The following is a 23709-nucleotide window of genomic DNA, read 5'->3' as shown; positions in this document are numbered from 1 at the left end:
AATGCTGTCCAAAAAGCTGGAGACAGGAAAAGGTGAATGTTGAATCCAGCTGGAAGTAGGAACTTTTAGGCGGGAAGAAGGCACTATAGCTACCTAAATTGGAATTTGGTTAAGACAGAGTAAAAAACACCTCTCTCCTTCTCTCTCTCTCTCTCTCTCTCTCGCGCACGCGCAAATATGGTTTTGGGATCATTAACAACCAGATAAGCTGAAAACCCCAGTTTGAGCTCCCATTCAAAAGTCGCAATAAGCAGAACAACACGCCCCTAGTCTATGCTGAGGCATTGGTTCCATACAAATTTAGGGTCTAATCAAAAGCACACTGAAGCCAGTAAAAAGATTCCCATTAACTCCGCTAGGAGCTGGATCAGACCCTTAGAGAGAAACATGCCCTCTACTGATTTACCATAAATTTCTTCGTACAATATTTGAGCTTCCTTTGGAGATACCCTCATTTAAGTCCTGACCAGGACCAACTGTTCTGTTTATCAAATTGTGACAAATTCCTAACAAGTGCTGGTACGTATGAAATATGCAGAAGTCATTTGGTCTGTTTCTGTCATACTGAATTTCATTTTCCTCTGATTTACATGGGTGTAATTCAGGAAGAGCTCCATTTAAGACAATGGAGTTTCACTGGTGTAAGATAGGAGAGAATCAAATGCATCTTCAAAAAGCGCCCCACTGAAAATTCTGAATTAAGATGGCAGTTCCGCCAAGAAACTCTGAGCAGGGCTCACAGAGACTGCTTGTGTGTTCCAAGTATGTCTGCGGATCAATAAAACAACTGGTTTTTGTATTAAACAAGCAGTTTACAAAGAAGCACACTGTAAGGATTTCTATACCAGGAATAGTAGCTTCCAACAGAATTTGCCTATTCAACACAGACAGATAAATTAAAGATGGAAAAGCTAGCCATCACGACTGTTAACCAAATGGTAAATACATTGACTTAGACAATAATGTATCTGGAAATACATCTGTATGTAGCTGGAGATTGAGGTGGGATTGCAAGGATAACAAATTTAAACAACTCAAGATCTATTTCATCTTTCAGAATTAAAAATGAAGAAGAAAGTGCTTTAGGAAACATGAAGGTTAACCAATGTTCCTTCACAAGCAATGACGACAGTTTATCTTTTGAAACAAATGATGAGGATATGGTCTGCTAAGAGTTCCTGAAGCACATTTGAAAGATGTCCTCAGTGACTCAGACAAAATGTATTCAGTGCAGTAAGCCCACCGCCTTATTTGACGCATTGGATGGCAGCCTGCTCCAAAGCAGTGCAGGCAGGCCAAGAATATACAGAACCAGTAGGGCTCCTGCCACCGGGCTCTACCCCACTCAGAAGAGGAGAAAACATTCACGCTAAAAGGAGCTAGTTCTCATGCCATTTCCATGCACCGGTCACAGCTGTCCAGTTAACAGGATAGCACTTCTTCCAGGAAAGATCTATGCATTATGTCTATTCCTGTCCGGGGCTCCAAAGCAGCACAGCACTGAACAGCCCAGAAGCCACAGCTGAGTTCTGAGGTGCACCTTCAAAAGTTTCCATTCATGAACGAGCAAAAATGCAACTGAAGCAACTTACAGCAGGTCATCTAGTATTTCTTTAAATGTATGCACAAATAAGCACCACGGCCAATGACCATGGAAAATACACCGTTTGTTTCACACTAGTTGGCCAGAATGCTAGGGTCTCTGGTGCCACCTACAGTAACAATCCCCATTGGAAGGGAATAGATTTGTGCTCCAACAAAGTGAAGGGGGAAGCTAAGTCCACTGCTGGGAGGAGTTTACTAATCACGAGGCAGCGCATTCTCAAACAGCTCGAGCTCCTCAGTGGATCTCAACAGTTACAATATCACATGGGCCAATATCCATTCAAAAAGGCCCTCTATCCTTTATGTAAAAGCCTATGGGACACCAGTAGAGTATGTGCTCCTACTATTATATGCACTATTCCCATCAGGTTTCATTTACCTTTTCTCTGTCCACATTTATAGATTCAAAACTGGCTTGCTTCTTAGCTTTGTAAAGACTTTAACATATTTAGTGTACCAAATTCCATTATTTGACACTGCTCTTCTTGGAAACCACATAATCACAGTAAGCGGCCAGTGATTAATTCTTTTGATAGTCATTGTAATACTGTACTTTAAGTCACTGCAATGAACTTATTTAGTATAAATATATCTGTAACGTGTATAATTCCACTGTAGTTTAGCATTAATTCATTTCCAATTGCTGTAGAAGATGTTACTTTTTTGTCTTACCTACTAGAGTTTGGATATTAGCTCCAAAGCCATTAAAGAAAGGAGTCAAATAAGAAGGGCTTAGATAATTCTCTCTGAGTGAAGCAGAAAAACAGTGGAAGTGAATTAAGGACTGAGGAGATGATGTAGAGGAAAAAAAAGTTATGGATTCAGAGATCCTGTGGGCAGAAGTGACTATTTGGAGTGGAGAGCGTCTAGTTGAACAGATGTGGCAAGTGACCTTCTAAGTAGAAGCTGGCCTGGTTGGTGGGAAAGGGTTTAAACAGGGAAGAGGGAGATGATGGATACACATTACAACATAAAGGTGGCAGAATACACAACAACATATATGGCCGGCAGGACAATGCTGAAAACAAACCAGAAATGGCTGCAAGGACGAATAGAAATGAACAGAGGTAATCAAATGCTAAAGACATTAACATTAACAAGAATAATGCAGCATTATCACAAGAAAAAAATCTTATTTGGTTATCTATGAGAGAGCCACAGAAAAGACAATTGGAATATCAACTTGCGCAGGAAAGCTGGCACTGTGTTACATATAAAACTAGTAGTTGACAAGGGACAAGATTTTCAAAAAAGGTTGTCTAAAGCTAAGTCCATATTTAGGAACCTAAGTAAGTGGACTGATTTTCAGATGCACTGAGCACCCAAGCAGCTCCCCTTGATTTCAGTAACAGAGAATTTGGTTAGCGTTAGGCACTTCAGTAAGGCATTCAATGCTGCTCCACATAGTGCTCTCAGAGAAGTCTGAACAAAGGCATGGCTACGTATATTATGTGATGGACGCCTAACTGATGGACGACTGGGAACCAAGTAATGCTGCTAGTGTATTAAATAGCCAACCCCCGCAATGGATACCTTTCCCTCCCCTCAGCAAGAGTCGGATTTAGATCACGTGCTCAATGTCTTCATAAATGACCTAGAACAAATGAAGAGCATGTTCACCAAGTTTTCCCATTGTATGAAGTTAAGAGGCTGCCTAGCAGCAAGGGAGGCAAAATTAAAATGGTGGGATCTAGGAGAGTTAGACAGGAAAAATGATAAACAAAACTAGGTTTAATCAGGATAAATGCAAAGTGGTATGGTAGGAAGCTAGCAAAATGGGTGAATGTTGGTTGGGAACTAGTACTACCAAGAGATCTTTGATGAGAAAATGGGCCCAACTTTTTCCTGCCCTGTACATAGTAGTCATTTTACATCTGTGCGCAATAGCAATACAATGCTACCAAATCAGACTTCTGCACACCCTTACACAGGGACGAGTGGCTACACAGAGTAAAACCCAGTCAGTTGAACATGAACATGGAAATCATGCAGTAACAGAAGAGAAACACAGGGATGTATAAATAGAAGTATAATGTGTGGAACTGAATTATTCTTAGCGAATTTAAAGAAGGGTAGCATAAATTATCAGGTATCAGAGGGGTAGCCGTGTTAGTCTGAATCTGTAAAAAGCAACAGAGGGTCCTGTGGCACCTTTAAGACTAACAGAAGTATTGGGAGCATAAGCTTTCATGGGTAAGAACCTCACTTCTTCAGATGCAATAAATTATCAGATTATTAGAAAATGACTTAAAGGTTAAGAGAACTAAAGTAGCACACTCTGGAAAGGGAGCTTTGGAAAGCAGATTTATAACAAGAAAGAAAATCTAGGAGGTTTTTTCCAGTAGTGAAAGCGAGCACAAGCTGAAATTAAGAAAGGAAGAATTTCGGATAACCTAGGAAACAATTTATCAGTGAAGTCAGTTACAGACTGCATATATCTGCATATGCAACTGCCATTATTTGAGTCAGTCAATGAAAGATTAGATGGATCTCTCATATTTTGTATCCGATAGTGATGATCCAAAGTCCCTTCTACCTGCAGTAGCTAAAATTCCTTGGCACAGAGAAAGCCTGCACTGAACTGTTGTGAAGTAAGCTATTCATTATTCTCACCACCAACACATTGCTTTACACTTTCACAGTTCTGTACAAATTCTAACTGACCCCACACACATCCTAAAGAGGGAGAGAGAAGTGCTGTAGTTATATTTGGCTTATAGACGGAGGCAGAGAAGTGATGTGACGCACCCAAGTTATAGAGTTAGTCCATGGCAGAGCCAATGCTTTGGTAATCACTGAGATAGGTGCCATGTTAAGACAAACAGAATTAGAAATCTGGCTCAGACCACTGCCTGCAATACCACCCACAGCATGGATTACCTGTACATTCCTCAGAGTGGTGCTGGAGAGACCTGTGTTCAATTCCTGGTTCAGCCACAGATTTCTTGTGTGACCTTGGGCAAGTTTCAAGAATCTGTAGAATGTGGATGAGACTTTCTTGCCTCACAGGGGTGTTGTGAGGATAAATTCCTGGATGATTGTGAGACACTCCGATATTACAGTGATGAGGATCATGTGAGGATCCGATATTACAATGTGAGGATCATCTGGAGGCTATATGGCACTTCTTACCCTTATGACCCGTCCTAGGGGCGCACACACTTTTTTTCCCTTCAGTTTTGCGAACGAAGTTAGAGAGAACAAAGCCCCAGCCTACCAGGAAATCCCAGCAGCACAAGCTCCCTTCTACTTCCTATGAGTATCCCAGCACTTTGGTGCTTCATCCTCCTTTGGACTCCCTCATGCTCCCAGCAGCATCAGCTAGCTGCCCTGTATTCACTGTCCATGCTCTGCCAGGAGCAGTCTTTGACCGGTGTTACAAATCTTCAAAGTCCTCTCTCTTCCTATCTTCTAAAATCATCTGTACTTTCAAGTCACTGTCTGCCAAATTCCCCAGTCTCTCCCTCATCTCTCGCACCCAGAACTCCTTGCTGTCCCTGGTGTCTCTTCCCCAAAGTCCAGCCTCCCTCTGTTCCACGTTATTCTACTCTCTGCCTTCTTCAAAACCCTTGTACTCCGTTCCTTCCCTCCCAAGCAAATCCCACAACACTCTGCTCCATACCCCAGTCTCTCCTCCCTCTTCAAACAGGCCTGTCCTCACCTACACTTTGGGGGTGGCCTACCTATACAATTATACTTGGGTCGGAGACAGCTGAAATGCTATGGACTCTCTTGATAGCACAGGCACTGCATATATGCCCTTGAGAGATTTAAGTGCAGAATTCATAACTAGAGGAAAGATGCTCGGATTCCACTGATGGGCTACAAGGGGAGCTTCCAGTTCGAAACACCGTAACAGTTAATTAAAATCAAATATTTCACAACTCCATTTCTTCTTATGTTTAAAGGAAAACTTTAAGGAAAATTTGATTTGTAAAATTGTAAACACTATAGATTCCTTAAAATATTACCCTGAGTCCATTAATACTTTGATCCCAGATAGTTCAAGGGTTTTAACTATTGTCACAAATACGGCTGGTTTCTGGGAGCCACAGGATTAACAAATGTTGAATGGCTTAACAACAGTCTATTGCTGAAAATCTATTCAGGGGATGATGGTACAGGAGGAAATGCTATGGGGACAGGTGTTATAGAAAAATATTAGCTAAAAGTCATTCACCCCTCCAAAAAACCCTCAACATTATATCTTTTCACAGATTCCAAGGCCAGAAGGGACCATTGTGATCATCTAGTCTGACCTCCTATATAACACAGGCCATAGAACTTCCTCAAAATAATTCCTAGAGCAAATCTTTTAGAAAAACATCCAGTCTTGTTTTAAAAATGGTCAGTGATGGAGAATCCACCATGCCCCTTGGGAAGTTGTTCCAATGGTTAATTACTCTCACTGTTAAAAATTTACACCTTATTTCCAGTCTGAATTGCTAAATTGATCTAGCTTCAACTTCCAAGTATAGGATCATGTTATACTTTTCTCTGCTAGATTGAAGAGTCTATTTTTAAATATTTGTTCACCATGTAAATATTTACAGACTGTAATCAAGTTATCCTTTAACCTTCTCTTTGTTAAGATGAATAGATAGCTCTTTGTATCACTCTAGGGCATGTTTTTTAATCTTTCTCATGGCTCTTCTATGAACCCTCTCTAATTTATCAACATCCTTCCAGAAGAGTGGGCACCAGAACTGGACACAGGATTCCAGCAGAGGTCACATCAGTACCAAATACAGAGATAAAATAACCTCCCTACTCCTTCTGGAGAGTTTCCTGTTTATGCATCCTAGGATCATATTAGCTCCTTTTGTCCACAGCATCATACTGGGAGTTCATCTGCAGCTGATTACCCACCATGATCCCCAACTCTTTTTCAGTCACTGCTTCCAGGACAGAGTTCCCCATCCTGTAAGTATGGCCTACATTCTTTGTTCCTAGATGTATACATTTATATTTAACTGTATTAAAACACATATTGTTTGCTTGCACCAATTTTACCAAGTGACCCAGATCGCTCTGAATCAGTGACCTCGATTCCCTGTTTAGCTACATTCCGAGACCTATTAGTTAGCCAGTTTTTAATTAATTTAATGTGCGCCAGGTTAATTCTATATTGCTCTAGCTTTTTAATCAAAAATGTCACATGGTATCAAGTCAAACACCTTACAGCAATCTAAGTATATGATGTCAACAGTATTATCTTTATTAACCAAACTTGTAATGTCATCAAAAAAAGATATGAAGTTAGTTTGACAGGATCTATTTTCCATAAACCCATGTTGATTTGCATCAATTACATTACCCTCCTTTAATTCTTTATCGAGTCTCATATCAGCCACTCCATTATCTTGCCCGGGATCGACATCAGGCTGACAGGCTTATAATTACCTGGGTCATCCAGTTTACTCTTTTATAAAAAACTGGCATGAGTCTAGCTTTCTTCCAGTCTTCTGAAACTTCCCCAATTCTCCAAGACTTATTGAAGATCAGCATTAATGGTCCACTGGCCTCCTCAGCCAGCTCTTTTAAAAATCTAAAAGTCTTGGATGCACTTTAGCTGGACAACCTGTCTAACTTTAGTAGCTTTTGTTTAACATCCTCTAGAGATACCAGTGGAATGGAAAGTGTCTCCACCACCACATGAGGAGAGTATATCATCTGTTTTTCCCCCCTGAATACAGATCAGAAATGTTTATTGAACTTTTCTGCATTATTATTGACCAATACCATTGTCAGGATTCTTGTTGTTCCAAATATATTTAAAAAACTCCTTATTGTCCTTAACTCTGCTGGCCATAGATTTCTTCTTGTGTCCCTTTGCTTCCCTTATCAGTTTTCTATAATTCCTAACTTCTGATTGATAGTCATTACTATCAACGTCCCCTTTCTTTTATTTATTTTATATATTCTATATAGTGGACTTCACTTCTCCTCACGTTTGCACTAAACCCCATTATTAGGGAAAGTACGCTATAGCTATCGTCTTAGTAAGACTCATTTAAGCTTCCATATATGCGTATTTACATATATCCAATCCAAAAAAAGTCACAATTGTCCTTGAGTAACAGGTTTTATTCGCTACAAATGCACATGGGTGAGGATAGCTCTACCTGGAGGAAGAGTCACTGCTGGTTACTATAAAATTTCCTGAAGAAAAACAATTAAAAAAAAAAACAACTGATCTCTTATTTTGATACACTGTTTTGCTTTGTTGTATCACCAAGGAACCTCATTTGCTGTGGTGTTGGGGGGGGGGGGGGGGGGCTGACAGAAAACAGTTAAATGTCTATTTAAAAGCTGCCATTGAAAGGCAAGTGGGACAGACCCTCAGCAGTTGTGTATCCACATAACACTAAAGTCAGAGGAACTATGCCAGTTTACACCAGCTCATGATCTGGCCCTACATTTTAAAAATAAACATTCCTTTCTTTTGTAAGCTCATAATTAAAAAAAATACCATAAAGCATGCCCTCCCCTCACTACCAAGTCTTACACAAACAGTTCCATCAAGTATAATACAGCAAACAAAGGCATCCTTAAAAAGGAGAAAGCTATGGATCTTGTACTCAATTTAACTACTAGTCAATGCTAAAAACTGTGCGTGTGGATATTTACACAGTACAAGTTTAGAAAAAATAAACAGCTGGCAGTGAACTGGGAGCTTATAGGAAGAACCCACAGAATATACCTGTATTTACCTCAGGTAATCTCTGCGGCAGAGAATGAGATTTGCTTTTGTGTAAAGAGTTGATCCAACCTCACCAAGGCGGCAGTCACAGCAGGCACATTTTAGACAATCTTCATGCCAATATTTATCCAAGGCCTTCAGAAGGTAGCGGTCCTTGATCTTTCGGTTGCAGCCAGCACAGCCTTTCTGTTTCCCTTTTGGTTGTACAGATAACATCGGCACACCTACAAACAAAAACAAACCATTACAATTCATGAGACGTTTACAGACAGACAAATATTTTAAGCAGAATTGCTTTCCCGCACTATTGGTGACTTTCAGTGCTGCAGGTTTGGGGGAGATCATGTTCTAAACAGCTTTCGGCAGCAGTGATCAAAGGAACAGGTTTTATCTTGGGAGGGATGTTCACCTGCAAGGATGCGATAGTTGTTTCCCAAATGATAAACTGACCTGAGCACCAAGTTGTCGGTTTAAAATCCTTCAGCAAATAAATTGGTTGCAATTTCAACATGTTTCTTTTTCTTAATTAGCATTAACAGACAATTAACGAGACAGGTAAAGGCAATCATGAAGATTTTAATGACACATATACCAAGGCCTTAATGCTGGTCTGCTGTTGAGTTGAGATTGGTAGACGGGAAGGAAAGTGGGGGCAAAGAAAACTATATTCCACCCTTGTAACTCTTTGCACCCTCCTCCCTCACAAAGCCCCTGATGAAAACTAGCATCAGGCTGCTCTAACCTATGCTGCTCCAGGCCTCTGAGGGCAACTGAGAATAACCAGAGCACAAGGATTCTTTAACCATGCTGCTTACGTCAAGGGCTCTGCACTAGCAGCTAGGAAGTATTTCCAGGTAACTGGCTAACCTGGGCTTTCCCTTTGCTTTGTGCCATCAGAGCAGGTACCAAAAACTCTGGGCCTCATTCAGATTCTGGACATCCCTGCCAGACAGCAGAGATGAGTGCAAGCATGTCAGGGAGATAGTTGGCACAGAGCAGGGGCTAGGTTCTCAATCAGGGAGTCTGGGGAGAAAGCAGTTCTTTGGCCACCAAATCCCTGGATGGTGATAGGACACCAAGAGCCTATCTGAGCCCCCAGGGCACCAAAGCCCCCAGGCCTGTTAGTACACTGACTCTCATGGGCTCCTCTTCCAACTTTCTAATAAGCTGCTCCTCCCTGCCTCTAACTTCCCTACAGGCCTCCTCTCCCTTCCGGGTACCCAGTCACCACAGGACTCCTGTTCTCGGAGCTCTGTGCCCAGAAGTCTTGGAGAGAAGCTGCTCGCCTGTTGCTTTGGAAGGAGTGAGGAATGAGCCTGTATCCTACCACCCCTCAGGTTCCTCACAGGGAAAGGGGAGAGATTTGCTCTGGAGCACAAGGGCAGAGGAAACAGACGTGGTTTCATGGGGCTGAGTGGGCAAAAAAAAAAAAAAAAAAAAAAAGTGCACTCTGTAAGTGACCTAGATGGGGAAAGTGACTATATAAGGAGTCAGAATGCCATTTTACCTAGAGCTTCAAAGTGTCTATTGCTGGCCCCGCCCCATATCACACCCACATTGAAATGAGAGAGAGCTGGGCCTCCAGAACATGGCCGAATTGGCTTAGACAAAGTTGGGGAGATGAGAAGGGGGTGGTGCTGGCAACAGTGGGGGTGGCATAGGATCTGCTCTGGTGCAACATTTTAGAACACAGTTTTTATAGCAAGGTATAGATCCTAGGAAGCAGCAGCTTGATATTGGAATTATTAACAGCCCCTTAACCTGAGTGGCACTACTTAGTGTTGCTGTAATAAGTGACATTTGCTGCTTTCCTTAAAAGCCAGGGGGGCTTGAGGGTGGCTAACGCTTGGCACATGTAGAACCCACCACTCTTACAGTAATAATTGCTCTGTCAGAGCTGCAAGTGGAGGACAACAGCACTTAAGACACTTCTGCACAAACAGTGCGCTATTGATCCATTTGTTATCAAAGTGGTCTCGGTACTGTGGAGACAGGTCAAGTAACATTCAAAAATTCTTAAGGCTAAAAGAGCCCTCCTGCTCTAGGCTGCCAGAGGCTCAAAATCCACTTGCTGGGAAATATCTGCAAACTTGAGACAGTGGCGACAACTATGTAATAATTAGTAAGTGAAAATTTAAGCCTCAGCTCCAACACCACACACAAATCAACAATGCTACTCCGAAACGCATGGTGCCATCAGGCTGCCCAAAAGTAGGAAAGATTTTTGAGCAAGCACAGAAGTGTTTTCTAAAGAAAACCCAGGAACAACCCCCCGCGAACCGCAAAAATTCAGAAGTGGAACCTATCTTAGAACGCAGGGGTAAAATTTGAGCAGCCATGATATTGCAAGACACGCTCACAAGAGACAGGAAAGGGACTCATGGGTTCTACACACTGTGCTTTTTACTTGGGCATTTAGGGAGCAAAGAGAAGGCGCTCCACTTTTCCAGCTGATCTCCTCCTCAGAATATTTCCCACCAAGAGATAATCACATGCCAGCTCAAAACCCACACCAGCAGACTAACTCCACAGGCAAAGGATTGCAATACCTTGCCAGAATGGAGACCTTTGTGTGGAAACAATAACTGGACGTAGAAGTAGGTTTCAGTAGCAACATTAAACATTTTTTTACAACTTTCTGAGCTTACTGAAACCAAGCACCAGGCTTCCCCAAATGTAAGAATCATATTGAAAGACAGTATCTCTAGACACTGGAGAAGGGAAGAGAAAACAGCTCTCTATCCAGTAATACAACATTTTCGATTACAGGACTAAACTGGCTTGATATACGTAATCCAAGACTCTCCAAGGTCCTTAAAGAGGTGCGACACCACATAGTACTGGATGGGATTTGTTGACTAATCATGTACTTGGGTTCCAGGGTGGTCAAAGGGCTTTCCACTCCTTTGTATTAGCGCGGTTAGTCTGGCCACAAATTGTATAACTTCAGCCTTGCCTGTTAAAAATAACCATAATCTTATTTGTCATTCAAAAGTGGACAGAAACATTGATTTTTGCATAGCAAAACTGTGTTTCCAATACCTCATCCAGATACTCTTCAAATGGCTGCCTTAAAACCCTCCGATGTCAATGCTGCCGATCACCAGTGGATGGAAAGCAAGGGAGAAGACACAATCCAAGTTGCTAGTTGTCGACATTAGAAAAATCAAGTTTCGGGTGATCACAAGAGATTGCAATTCTGATGCAGGTGATCACAAATCATGTGCCAGCTGTTCAGCTGCCAAGTCGTGAAAGGGATCCAGAAAAACTGAACTCACAACATGTGTTTCGATCAATACTCTGGGATACTGTAGGAAAAACCCTTGCTTGACAGCAGTTCTTTTATCCCCTTCGGCACTGGGTATGCTCGGCTGTGACAAACATTAGCAATTTGAGTTCAAACCTTTATAGTTCTTCAAGATACTTAAAATATACTGCTAACATTATATATAAAGTTGCTGCTGCCATGTTAACAAGATTTTAAACAGGAGCTCTTCGTGTGTCAGTATCTCTAATTTTTTCATTCTCTGCCAGCCGCATATGCATTTACTGTACATATATCAGGGCTCAAAAATAGCTAGTAGGTGCCTATATGTTGTACTGGTACTTCTCTGAAGCTACCATCTCTAAGGGTATGTCTGCATAGTATTTTGGAGCAAACCTCTCAGACTGGGTCACTAAATGGGGTTTGCATTAGAGCTCTAAAAATAGCAGGACCAACAGCACTTTGAAGTTGTGATTTGGACTTCACAGCATGGGCTCTGAAACCTAAGCTGAACGCCTGGAACAGCAGCTCTGAGAGGCGTGAACTGCCCCATTCATCTCAACAGAGGGTTAAATCATCATCCCTGGCCATCTGAGTTAAGTGTCTACTATTTCATTCTTCACATAAGGCCATGTCTATAGATATGGTGCTACAGAGGCACATCTGCAGCACGTTTGGTGAAGATGCTCTAGGCCGATGGGAGAGAGCTCTCCCATCGGCAGAAAACCCCACCTTCACGAGCAACGGAAGCTATGTTGGCGGGAGAAGCTGTGCACACAAGTGCTTATGCCAGTGTAATTTATGTCGGTCAGGGGTGTGACTATTCCTTCACAGTCCTGAGCGTCTTAAGTTTTGCTGACATAGGCTGTAGTGTAGACCTAGAGGGGGAGCCAAAAAGCACACAATCATATTTTGAATATTTCCACAATCTACTGTGAGCAGTGTCTCATTCTGGATATTCACAGGGGTGGAGCTTGTTTTGGGGGCAGAGTTTCGAAGAACGCACCACCACTTTCCCCCCCTCAGTCTGCTTCCTGAGCCATACAATCTATATAAGGCTGTTTCATATTTGGACAAATTTCATGGGTAAGGCTCGGTGTTCAATTTTTCAATACAACATGAATAAAGGAGGAGTTTAACTTACCCAAGCTCGTACAGAAAGTGCAAGAAAGAAACGCTGTACATGGCAGAACAAAATCAACTCAATTTGGAGTAGTCTGCCCCACCTGTAGTAGCCTCTACTCCCCAACAAAATGTTATTGTTCTTGTAGTTATTAACTTTATACTACAAGAAATCTATGCATATCCACCCAAGTTTAACACATCAGTGGAAATCTAGCAGGCATTGAAAAATACCAAACCCCAGGTTACGTTCCTCTGGTGGTTTGCTTTATCAACACACACACTTTCATTCATAAATATGCTGTTGAAACAGCTCAGCAATTTACAGTTCTCCTTCCCCATCCCTACATGGAACCACATGTCATTCGTGAGATCTTAAACAAGTCTGGAGATCCTGCATCAGACCCATTCCAGGAACAGTAGATTCCTCTGGTTTCAAGGTTTAAACATTAAGTTTAATTGACTCTATTTCTCCAAACAGAAAACAGTTATATAGGTGGGGTTTTCTAAAGCACCTAAGTGACTTAGGAGTACAAGACTTTCAATGGGACTTCACTCAAAACGTTGGGCTCCTAATAACTGCGGTAAGCTCAGGACTTCTGCTGAGGCTGTGAGGGATGGAGGGAAAATCCAGTTCCCTTTCTTAAAACATTTCAGAAAGTTAGTTTAATCAATACAGGAGGGGAAACTTCCCTTAATAAAAGTTAAGCAGGGCTTGAACTAAATTGTAAGGGGGTCACTAGTAGTCTGTGTTAAGGATGATTAGTGGACCACAGTACCGTTTCTTGTCCCATATGTGGCCTGTAGGCAGATGACTCTCTCAAATCTCTACAGTCTCCATTCTGTGCACACGATTGTCTTAGGAGAGGCAGGCTCATGTGAACAGGAGGAGAGCAACACTTTCCAATTTTCTTCTAATAACTAGCAGAAAAGCAGTGAAGAGCTTTTTTAGAAGGAAAGAAATGCCACACACTTGGTCAGTTTTCAGCAGGGGGTTTTCTAATGAAAAAAGCCAGCGTTTCAGAGATCATATGATGTTCAAAGCTGCTATTCCCACTCAGATAATAACGAGCAAGGTCAACCTGTGCTGGTCAGGTTCAGCGTTTTGAAATTACATTTTGGTCTAGAAGGCTCCCCACCCCCAAACACCCTAACCAATCTGGATGGAGCACAAATGGAACTATAAAAAGTTTTGACTGCAATTAGCTGGCACATTGACAGGGCAGGTGAGGTGTGAAACAAATTTCAAAACTGCCAAAGTTTATCAGCCTGGATTCACAGGGTACTTGTCATTTCATTCCAAACAATGAGTGAGCAGAGTCTCCAAAGCATTGTAACTTTACAGCCTGAGCCCTGCAGGGAAATCTCAGAAGACAGGGCCGGTATAACACCAAACCCCACTCTCCTCCCTCCTCGAAAAACAAACAACCATGGCTGAATAATGCCAGCCAGCCAGTATTCAGAGCCTCAAATTTTTATTAGTAAGTCACTTCCTTACCTTAACATCATGAAACACCACTGGAGTATTATTTATTTTCTAGTACTTATCTAGAGGTATGTCTACACTACCCACATTAGAACACGGCCGCGGCAGCACTGGAACGTGGGCAGCATAGACATACTTTATCGCCGCGGGGAGAGCTCTCCCGGCGATAAAAAAAAACCCCCACCCCTAATGAGCGTTGGTAGCTTTATCACCGGGAGCATGGCTCCCAGCAATAAAGCGCTGTCTATACTGGTGCTTTTCAGTGCTAAAACTTTTGTCGCTCTGGGGGGTGTTTTTTCACACCCCTGAACGACAAAATTTTTAGCACTGAAAGTGGCAGTGTAAACACAGCCTAAGGCTCTAAAGCAAGAAATACAGTTCATTTTGACTGGCGAAATATGGTGTTGAAATGGGTGCTAACAAAAAAACCCAAACAGATACTCCTGAGGGCATTCTGCGCCAAAAATTTAAAAATTCAGTGCCAAAAAATTTAAAATTCTGCATACAATATTTTAAAATTCTGCAAATTTTATTTGTCAGGCTCCAGCATGACATTGGGGAGCACACGCCACTGGCTGCCCAGAAGTGGGAGATCACTGTGCAGTCATACCCCCCCAGTGAGGCTACACGAAACCCTGACACAGCGCAAGTACTGGGTCTGCCCCAGAAACACCCCACGTACACCAGGCAGGCTCAGCAAGGAAGGATCCAAGTGTGGAGGGGCTTAGTGTAGGGGATCCAGGTGTGGGTTGAGAGGGTTCTGTGTGGGGCAATCTGGGTGCGGGTGGCTCAGTGGGGGATCCAGGGAGGAGGGGGGAGGAATCTAGATGCACAGGGGCTTGTTGGGGGGTTCTGGGTGCAACTGTAATGCGACTCTGCAGGGAGGGTCCAGGTGAAGGTGGTTGGTGCTAAGCAGGGTGTGTGTGGGGGCTCAGTGGGGGGGTCCAGATGCTGAGGCAATGGGGCTCAGTGGGGTGGGGATCCAGGTGCAGAGGTTTGGGGCTTGTGGGGTGGGGATCTGGATGTGGGTGGCTCATCGGGGTGGTTCACTAACAGCTGAACCACCAACCAGGTCTTCCCAAGTCCTGTTCCCCACCCCACAGTGATTTACCTCTCTTCTGGCTGCCCTGGGCACCCAAAACATACTGCTGGGGAGGGTCGCGTGACTGCTCTTGTGGCTTCCCCTTGCTTCCCCGTCAGAAAGTCATTTTTCTGAGGGGAAGCAAAGAAATCTGCAGGGGATAGAAATTCTGCACACGTGCAGTGGCGCACAATTCCCCCAAGAGTTAACAGGCCACCTCAGGCACAGTCCCACGCGCACTGGTCAAGCTAACGTTATAAAGTAGCATACATCTGTGGAGCTGGGAAAAGTAACATGCCGATGCTTACCTGTTTAAATACGTAATCAAGATGTAATTCCAATTACAAAGGAATTTTGATAGAGTACTAAATGGGAAATTTTGCAAATGATATCAAATTCCATTCTCTCCCCCCCCCCCACACCCCCATTGTTCACCATCCATGGTACCTTTTCTTAGAAACAGTAGATGAAGACTTTCTATTTTTGGCAACCTATATTCCCTTCCTTGCCCTTTACAACTTAATAGACTTGCTGCTGGTAAATACAAAATAAAAGCTATACTTAGCGCTCACAGCTCCAACACACATTAAAAAAAAATTATAGACACCACCCTCTGGTCATACTGAAATTTACGACTGTGTCTAAAGAGGATGTTATTGTACTGGGTAAGCTAAACTTTACCTCTACTCCAGGGCTGACAAATGGGCTTTAATCAGCCTATATCTTCTCTGTCAAGGGTCTTTCAAGAATATTATTCAGCTGGGTTATACCACAAGTATCAACTAAATACACCCCAAACGTTTCTAAATCATTTTCCAGATATTTTATTCATGTGGCAATTTGTAACTATACCTCTAAGGGCACCCCTTGTATATCTTCATTTTCAAGAGACTGGAAAACTTTTATAAAAGGTGGGCCACACATTTAAATAAATAGTTACCTGAAAGGGTGCTGTGATGTATGTCTCTACAGTGCTCTGTTCTGCAAGAGGGCTCCTGGTCCTGTCTGAAAGCATGGAAGTTCACCACCTAATTTCTTTAATGCAACTCTAAAGGTTAATTGGTCTGAAAGAGTAATGTGGACTGCTGGCTAATGATATATGCCTCAAGGCTTCCTGGCTTTCTTGTGTTTTATACAATCAAGTCCAGAGCATAATACGCAGCTGAGATCACCGTGACTTTTCGAGCCCTCCCCTCCTTCCCCCAACAGCCCTCCAACCTACCAATACATCTAAAATGCTTCATATTAAAGCAGCAGTAGCTGAAGGCAGTTCTGTTCCACCTGCATTTCATGCCTTGTTAGAGGGGGCTCAGTTAAGAGCAGCAACTGCACTTCTCATTACCACTGCAAAGAACTAAAAACAACCCTAATGAGGAAAGTGTGTGAGCGTACAGTATGGGCTGGGAGGAGGGAAGTCCTCTCACATTCCCTAAGGAATCTGGCCAAAATCTTCAATTTGCCATTTATGACAGCTAATTAGTTATTCTATTCAAAATCTTTGCTTTAAATAAAAGAACTAATTATACACAAAGGTCACTCCCCCACCTCCTGTGAAGCACACATAATTGGCTTATTTCCCCAACATTGTGTGTATGTTTTACACAATGCTTTCAGGCAGATGGCTTTAACTCTTTCCTTCAGCAACTTCTTTTTAAACTTTTCCACAGATTAGCGCTTTTACCATCATAATAACTTCTCACAACAACAGACTGGGTAACCTCCCTCCCCTCCCCCAAAACATACTAGCAGACTGCCACTCTCCAGGACAAGGACTACATCTCCATATAGGTTTGTACAACACCTAGCACACAGGCATCTGGGGACCACTGTGATAATGTTTTGTTCAGCCATGAACTATTGCTTAAATGGCTGCTCAGTGCTTCCAAACATAATTAACCAACATGCTTCAGGTTGGAAACCAGAGACTACAATTCTTCTCAGTGCATATGCTACATTAATTGCAACAACAAATATAAGAAGGGGGTAGATGGAACATTGAATTCCTAAAGTAATAAGGGCTTAAAGCAATTTGTGCTTAGAGATCGCACTTTGGGAAGTTGGGAGATACACAGGCAATTTAACCTGGTATTTCAGAGTACTTAAAGAAATCTTATTTCCAACATCTAATAGCTTCATTTAAAAAACCGACCTTCCAGTAACAAACTAGCATTTGGCTGCAAAAGACAAAATGGCAACTGAAGAGTAAAGTAATCTTATTAACTTTTGTCAACACAGTAAATAAGCAGCACTCTTGTGGTGTCTTTCATCAGAGGATCTGACATCATTTCTAAGCTTTATAGTCTCAACATCAACATAAGCAGAGCTGGGCAAGTATTTACAAAAAAAAGAGGATTTAGAGAATTTTCAGTCTTATTTTTAAAACAAAAACACTTTGACTGTGCTCATACTACTATTGTTTTTATCTTCTGTGAATATTCTAGCAAACTTGTTTGCTAAACAGGAAACTATCAAGCCAAACAGTACATTTTCAGTATTTGCAACCTTGAATATTTGCTTCAGAACCTGATTTAATGAGTTAGGGCATCCAATGAATGAGCTGAACATTACCATGTGATGCATGTACAACCAAAATATTCAATATATGCACCAAACTGCTTATGAACGAGCTATAGACCAAATCATATTCATCAAAATTATTCAATGAATAATTTCAAAAATGAATGTATTACAGAAAACCCATGGTCATTTCACAATTCTAGTGTTGTGCTGGGATATGCAGTGGGTGATTTCAGTATGGCTTTGGGAATTCATTTGGTGGCATTCTTTCCTGAGTCATTACTGAACAAATTCCTCAAGCATAATAAGGAACACTGTTGTTGCAGGGGGCAGTTTCTAAGAAGAGATGTAAAACTGAGGTTCAGAACAATTCATAGTTAGATATCCCAAGGTGGGAGTGGGTGTGGGTGTGTGTAAGTAAAATAAAAACACGCCAGGCACTAGATGGAATCCACAATGGTGAAGGTTGCAAAACAGCTTCCATACGTAACATTTTTATACGCTCATAAAAATATTCTAGTTGTGGGCTTAAGTTTTCCAGGTTTTGCATCTTTCCAAAGATATATGGACACAGAGTATCTACAGATTTTGTTGGGGTTTTTTGGTTTTTTTTGACGCTGGTGGGAAAATATTGCAGATTCAGTGATTTCACATTTGGCTGGAATTCTTTCCATATTCTACAAATTTTTAAGTTACCATTAAAACAACATTAAGTTCTTTGGTTCTCCTATGCAGAACATTTAACTGCCAAAGCAAACAGAAAAACAGGACAAATGGCAACAAAGGTGAGAACTCACCCTTCACTTAGGGCAACTAAAATACCAATATTGTAACAAAGCCAACTTCTTTTCTCTTTATTTTTAAAAAGAAAAGAAATTAAATGTAAAAACCTTAATTTAAAGTCTGTAGGGTTAAAATCCCCCCACAAACCAGAGGAATAAGAGTTGAAGTCAACTCTAAATGCACATGTAATATTTTGTTATTATTATTATTAATAATATCCTAATTTTCTGTTAAGTGTCTGGCTGAATATATTACTGTTTAGATTGCAAGAAGTACACATATATTAAAAAAGGATACAGAACAGGTCTGAACTCCGTTTTAACAGAGAGTCTGTAACACTGCTTTAATGTAGGTTCTTTTATTTATTTATTTAAAATTAGTGAGTACTTTCAGGTGAACAGAGCTGTATCATTGTAAGATCATCATCATTTCTTTTTCCTTTTTGCAGACATACACATTGTCAGCTTAAGCTTTCGGCAACCTTAATAGAATTTCAGTGCCCACTGCCAAATGGCCATTTGATGTTCTGCTCTGTGTACACAGATGAAGCAATCTGTCACAAACCCTAATTCAGGCAATAATAACTCTCTAATCCAAAGCTTTCACAGGCCTACAGAAGTTTCTCAAGAATTTTGGAGACAATAAAAATTTGTGCACTACCGCAAAAGAATCTGAAACCAACCAAAGCCTAATGAAATATGGATATATGCTTTTCAAATGTTTTTAAAGGGAATAATATTGAAGCCAGAGGCAATATTTGAAGCCATCAATAGCTAGAAAGTCATTAAAAAAAAAACAAACCACACACATCAAAAGCTACAGCCATCACAGGTCATCACAATATGTAAGCAGGAAGACCCCCAAAAAGCTTACAACAGATTCACACTCTGAAATACACCCCCTGCACAGAATTAGTGTATTTCACAGTCAACTCTTCACCTTTACCTCCAAGGATCTAATTGCATTTCCCCTGGGTTTTTCAAAAGATGAGCAAGAATCCACTTTTAAAGAGTGCAGACAGAGTCTTTCCACTTAATTCAATCCATGTAACAGATACAATTGCTATTGACCTTCTAGTGTCATGAAACATACCTCTCTAATGATTCATAAAGATGCAGTTATCCTGAAAAACCTAGTCTTTTTACCTTCCCAAGCAACTACCAGACAAGCCTATTTGCTATTAAAAGTTGGAAGGGGGCTGGGGGGAGCCATTTCCTCCTCCTTTGTTGAAAGAAGAAGAAGAAAAAAAAGCCAACTCTCTTCTTTGCAGCAATAAGTACAAACCATTTGCATGCTTAACTGTCAGACCATGCACTTTCCATTAAAGAGATAGCATCCCCTTTCATAAGTCCATTTGGGATCCATTTTAGTGTTATCTAAAAATCAAATCTACATGGTAATCCTTTTAATGTACTCTTGACTTTTAAAAACAGCTTTATGTTCCTTCAGGAAATGTTTTAAGCCATTACTCAGTAATTACTATTCACCCATGAAAACACTGATCTTTTACAATATATAATCAGTTTGCTGACTTAAAAATAAAGCAGGCTGGAATTCTGTCTCATGAAAGTAGTGGCAGAAAACCAAGGTTACCAAAGGTAAATAATTTTCTGCCTAGCCAATATTCCAGAATGACACATTGCTCTAGTGTATATAGAAGTTTGTGTCCCCGGGACTCCCTCAAATTTGTTTCAAGTCTCCAGATGAAGATAGTCAGGAGACAGTTGTATGTACAGTGGTCACCATTAAAAAAATGTAAAGAATTACCAACAGATAACAGTTACCAGTTTTTCCTCAGTTTAATAGGGGAAACTGTGGTATCTCCGATAGAACTATGCTTTCACTTTTCGCAAGTGCTAAGTTTTTAAACTGACAAGGTGGGTGAGGTACCATCTTTTATTGGACCAACTTCTACTGGTGAGAATAGCAAGCTTTCAAGCTTAAACAGAGAAGAATTCTTCCATCGACCTAGCTACCGCTGTTCAGGGAGAAGCAGAGGTAGTAGACCACCTACATCAATGGAAAACCCCTTTATCGACATAGGAAAAGTCTACACTACAGCACTGCAGTGGCATAGCTGCACATTGCAACTGTGCCTCTGTGGAGCTCATAGTGTAGACACTCCTGAGGAAACATACGGGGCAACCGAGAAGATAAAACTACTTGTTTGTGTACACACATGCTTAAGAAACCAATTTGTTAGTGTGTAGGTCAGAGTAAAGAAGGAAAGAATTCTATATTTGGGGGGAGGGGGAGTTTAGTAAGCAGTGAGAACATTTTGCTGTAATGAGCCTTGAGCTACAATCAACAATCCTGAAGCAACACTGGACCTGCGAAACACACACCAGACCCAAAGTAAAGGATTATACTGAAAAGGCCTCCTTACCACTCCTTACCACCACAACCTTGAAATAGCACCCCAATTCCCAAGAAAGTTCCCCAATGCTCCTGCCCTGTGGAAAGTTTAGCATGGTTTCCTTTGCTGTAACCTTCTGATATTAATTAGAAGGCAGAATGTATTTTTTCAAATGCACTAGCTCAGAGTTATGGGTTTGATGCAGGAATTGTTTGGTGAAATTCTACAGCCAGCATTATGCAGGACGTCAGACTGGATCATAATGCTCCCTTATGCCTTCAAAATCTATTAGTATCTGAACGTAGTGGAGGATGGGCAGATCGCAGCACTGCTTCCACTCACCTGTTTACTCTCCTGATCTGGTCCTGTCTTTACTTAGGCAGGCCCATGACCCAACCCACAACTTCATTTCCATGCAGCCTTAACCAGCTGAAGTCTTCTCTGAGGATGGTGGCTGAGAAAACTGACATTAGCATGGGCCACTACCCTTCCCCTTTAATGCACAGGAAAAGCTTGTTAATATCTGTTAGACCTGGAATTAGCCAGTAACTAGTCATATAGCATAGATCAGAGTGGTTTTTTTAATCCATTTTTATTTATATTGCTAAATCAGGGCTTAGCAATACACAATTGGCCCCTTATGCTACAAGTCTAACATGTAAACACCTTGAAAAGGAGTGACAAAAATTAGTAACTATCAGAGTAATTAGTTGGTGCCAACTTTCTTTACATTCCTTCAATACCACCTTTTTTTTTTTTTTTTTTTAGGGTAAATCATGTGTGGCTATAACTCTTGAGTGCTACACAGAAAGGGCAACAAAGTGTGTGTGTGTGCGGGGGGGAACTGCAAGACATTTTTTGTGCATTGCACAAAAAGTTTGAAAATACTTGTGGCAATGTGCTTAATATTCCAGAATGGAACGAACACTCAGGGTCTGGGACAAACTATTCTGACATTTAGTTTACTGCACCCATGAAAGCACGTAAAATAGAGTGCAAATACAGTCTATTCTACTATATACAGCATTTACTAGTACCACGGTACTCAGAATACAAGGAGACAGGATCACATGAGACTCTCCTCATTTTACGGCTGACCACTGGGCTGCATTCAAGCTGATCCCAAGGGAACCATTTTCATTAACCTATAATACCTTTCTAATCCTATTCCTTGGACCTCAGACCACCACCAGCACAAAACCATACGACTTGCTGCCTACACACTGGATGTAGTTCACCATTACAAATGCTCTATGCAGCAACAGATCCTCTTTAAGAGGAAGTCTGCTCTTAAGTCCAGTTACTTATGCTCCATTTAATTCTCACTGACACATTAAAAAAATTAAGTGTAAAACTAGCAGGTTTTTTTTTTAATTATTATTATTATTATTAAAAGAGATGAGCACAAACCAAAAACCCAGATCTGAAAGCCTCTGAAATTTGGGATGTTCTGGAACCTGGATTGAGTCCACATCAATTTGTGCTTAATGGCTCTTCTGTTTATTGCAGTGGTTCAGTGGATTCCCAAACATGCTTCAAATGGGTAGTAAACGTCGAGCTTCACCTCCAAACTTTTGACAACGCAGGACAAGAAATTCCAATTAGTGTACTTTACCTTCCTTCCATTACGACAGTCAAGTCCCAACTGCTTGATGTAGTCTGTGTTTTGAGTGGACACCTCATCGTAAAATTCATGACCGCTGAAAAGAACTACTCTCACCTTACTAATGAAATAGAGAGCCTTAAGTGCCCTGCAATCTCTTTAGAAAAGTTTGAATCTTCAGATGAGTTTCAATTTCACAGCATCAGGGAATTGTGTGCCAATGCATTGAACCAGAACACTAGTGTCTAGCAGGAGTTAGATACACATTGCTAACATCAGGGTTATTTTAGATTAGAGTTTTTCCAAATCAATTTTGGATTCAAACTTTTAAATGCACTCTCCAGAGCACAGGGAAAGAATTTGCTCTCAGTGGATATTTTCATGGCTAATTTTCTACTGCTTGGGTGCAACTCACACTTCTCTAAGGAAAAGGATACAACTAACTTTTGTTACTGAAGTAACAAAGCTGGATCACATGGGGAAAATTATGCAGACACCAACAGTCCTAAAAAGGAACAATATACTTAAGGCATTACTTATAAAAGTTACATACAAAAATGTACTGCAGAGATTCACTGGAAGCTTGTTTTAACTCCGGGGTTTTCAAACTGGAGGTCGGGACCCCTCAGGGGGTCGTGAGGTTATTACATGGGGGGTTGTGAGCTGTCAACCTCCACCCCAAACCCCGCTTTGCCTCCAGCATTTATAATGGTGTTAAATATATTTAAAAAGTGTTTTTAATTTGGGGGGGGGGAGGGTCGTACTCAGAGGCTTGCTATGTGAAAGGGGTCACCAGTACAAAAGTTTGAGAATCACTGTTTTAACTGAACTTTTAAGCTGCCAAGACACTTAGGTCCAGACCCAGCCATCTTTACACTTGTACAATAGTACTTTACTGCACAAGTAGTTCCATTTTTACTCATGGAGCAAGGTACTATTCAGCGTGGTTAAAGGTGGTGTAATGTGACCCCAAGGAAAGTAATCATGTTGTAGTGTTAGAGGGTGAGCAAGATGGGTAAAGTTTGGCCTTTGGAAGATCACCTGGAAGACTAAAAAATTTTTTAAAAATTACAAGAATTCTATGAAGTCCAACTAAAAAAGTTCTTGTGATGAGGCAAAACAATTAGCAAGACACATATGGGAAAGTTAATGTCAAAGTTCAAACCAAAAGCAATTAAGATGGGTAAG

General features: G+C 41.3%; 1 protein-coding gene across 1 annotated transcript in view; it reads right to left on the bottom strand.

Annotated features, from left to right (window-relative positions):
• LMO1 (LIM domain only 1) overlaps positions 1–23020 on the bottom strand; it is a 35533-nt gene extending 12513 nt beyond the window's left edge. The window contains exons 1-2 of the mRNA XM_065403881.1: positions 22966–23020; positions 8319–8532 (exon numbers count right to left, since the gene is read on the bottom strand). Of these exons, the coding sequence (XP_065259953.1) occupies positions 8319–8524 (206 nt within the window). The 5' untranslated portion in view covers positions 8525–8532; positions 22966–23020. The remainder of the gene's footprint in view (positions 1–8318; positions 8533–22965) is intronic.
• Between the last annotated feature and the right edge of the window lie 689 nt (positions 23021–23709).

The sequence above is a fragment of the Emys orbicularis genome, chromosome 4 (genome assembly GCF_028017835.1).
Source record: "Emys orbicularis isolate rEmyOrb1 chromosome 4, rEmyOrb1.hap1, whole genome shotgun sequence".
In the NCBI taxonomy this organism is placed as follows: domain Eukaryota; kingdom Metazoa; phylum Chordata; order Testudines; family Emydidae; genus Emys; species Emys orbicularis.
The sequence above is the reverse complement of the archived record's forward strand: the minus strand, read 5'-3'. Positions and strand labels throughout refer to the sequence as shown.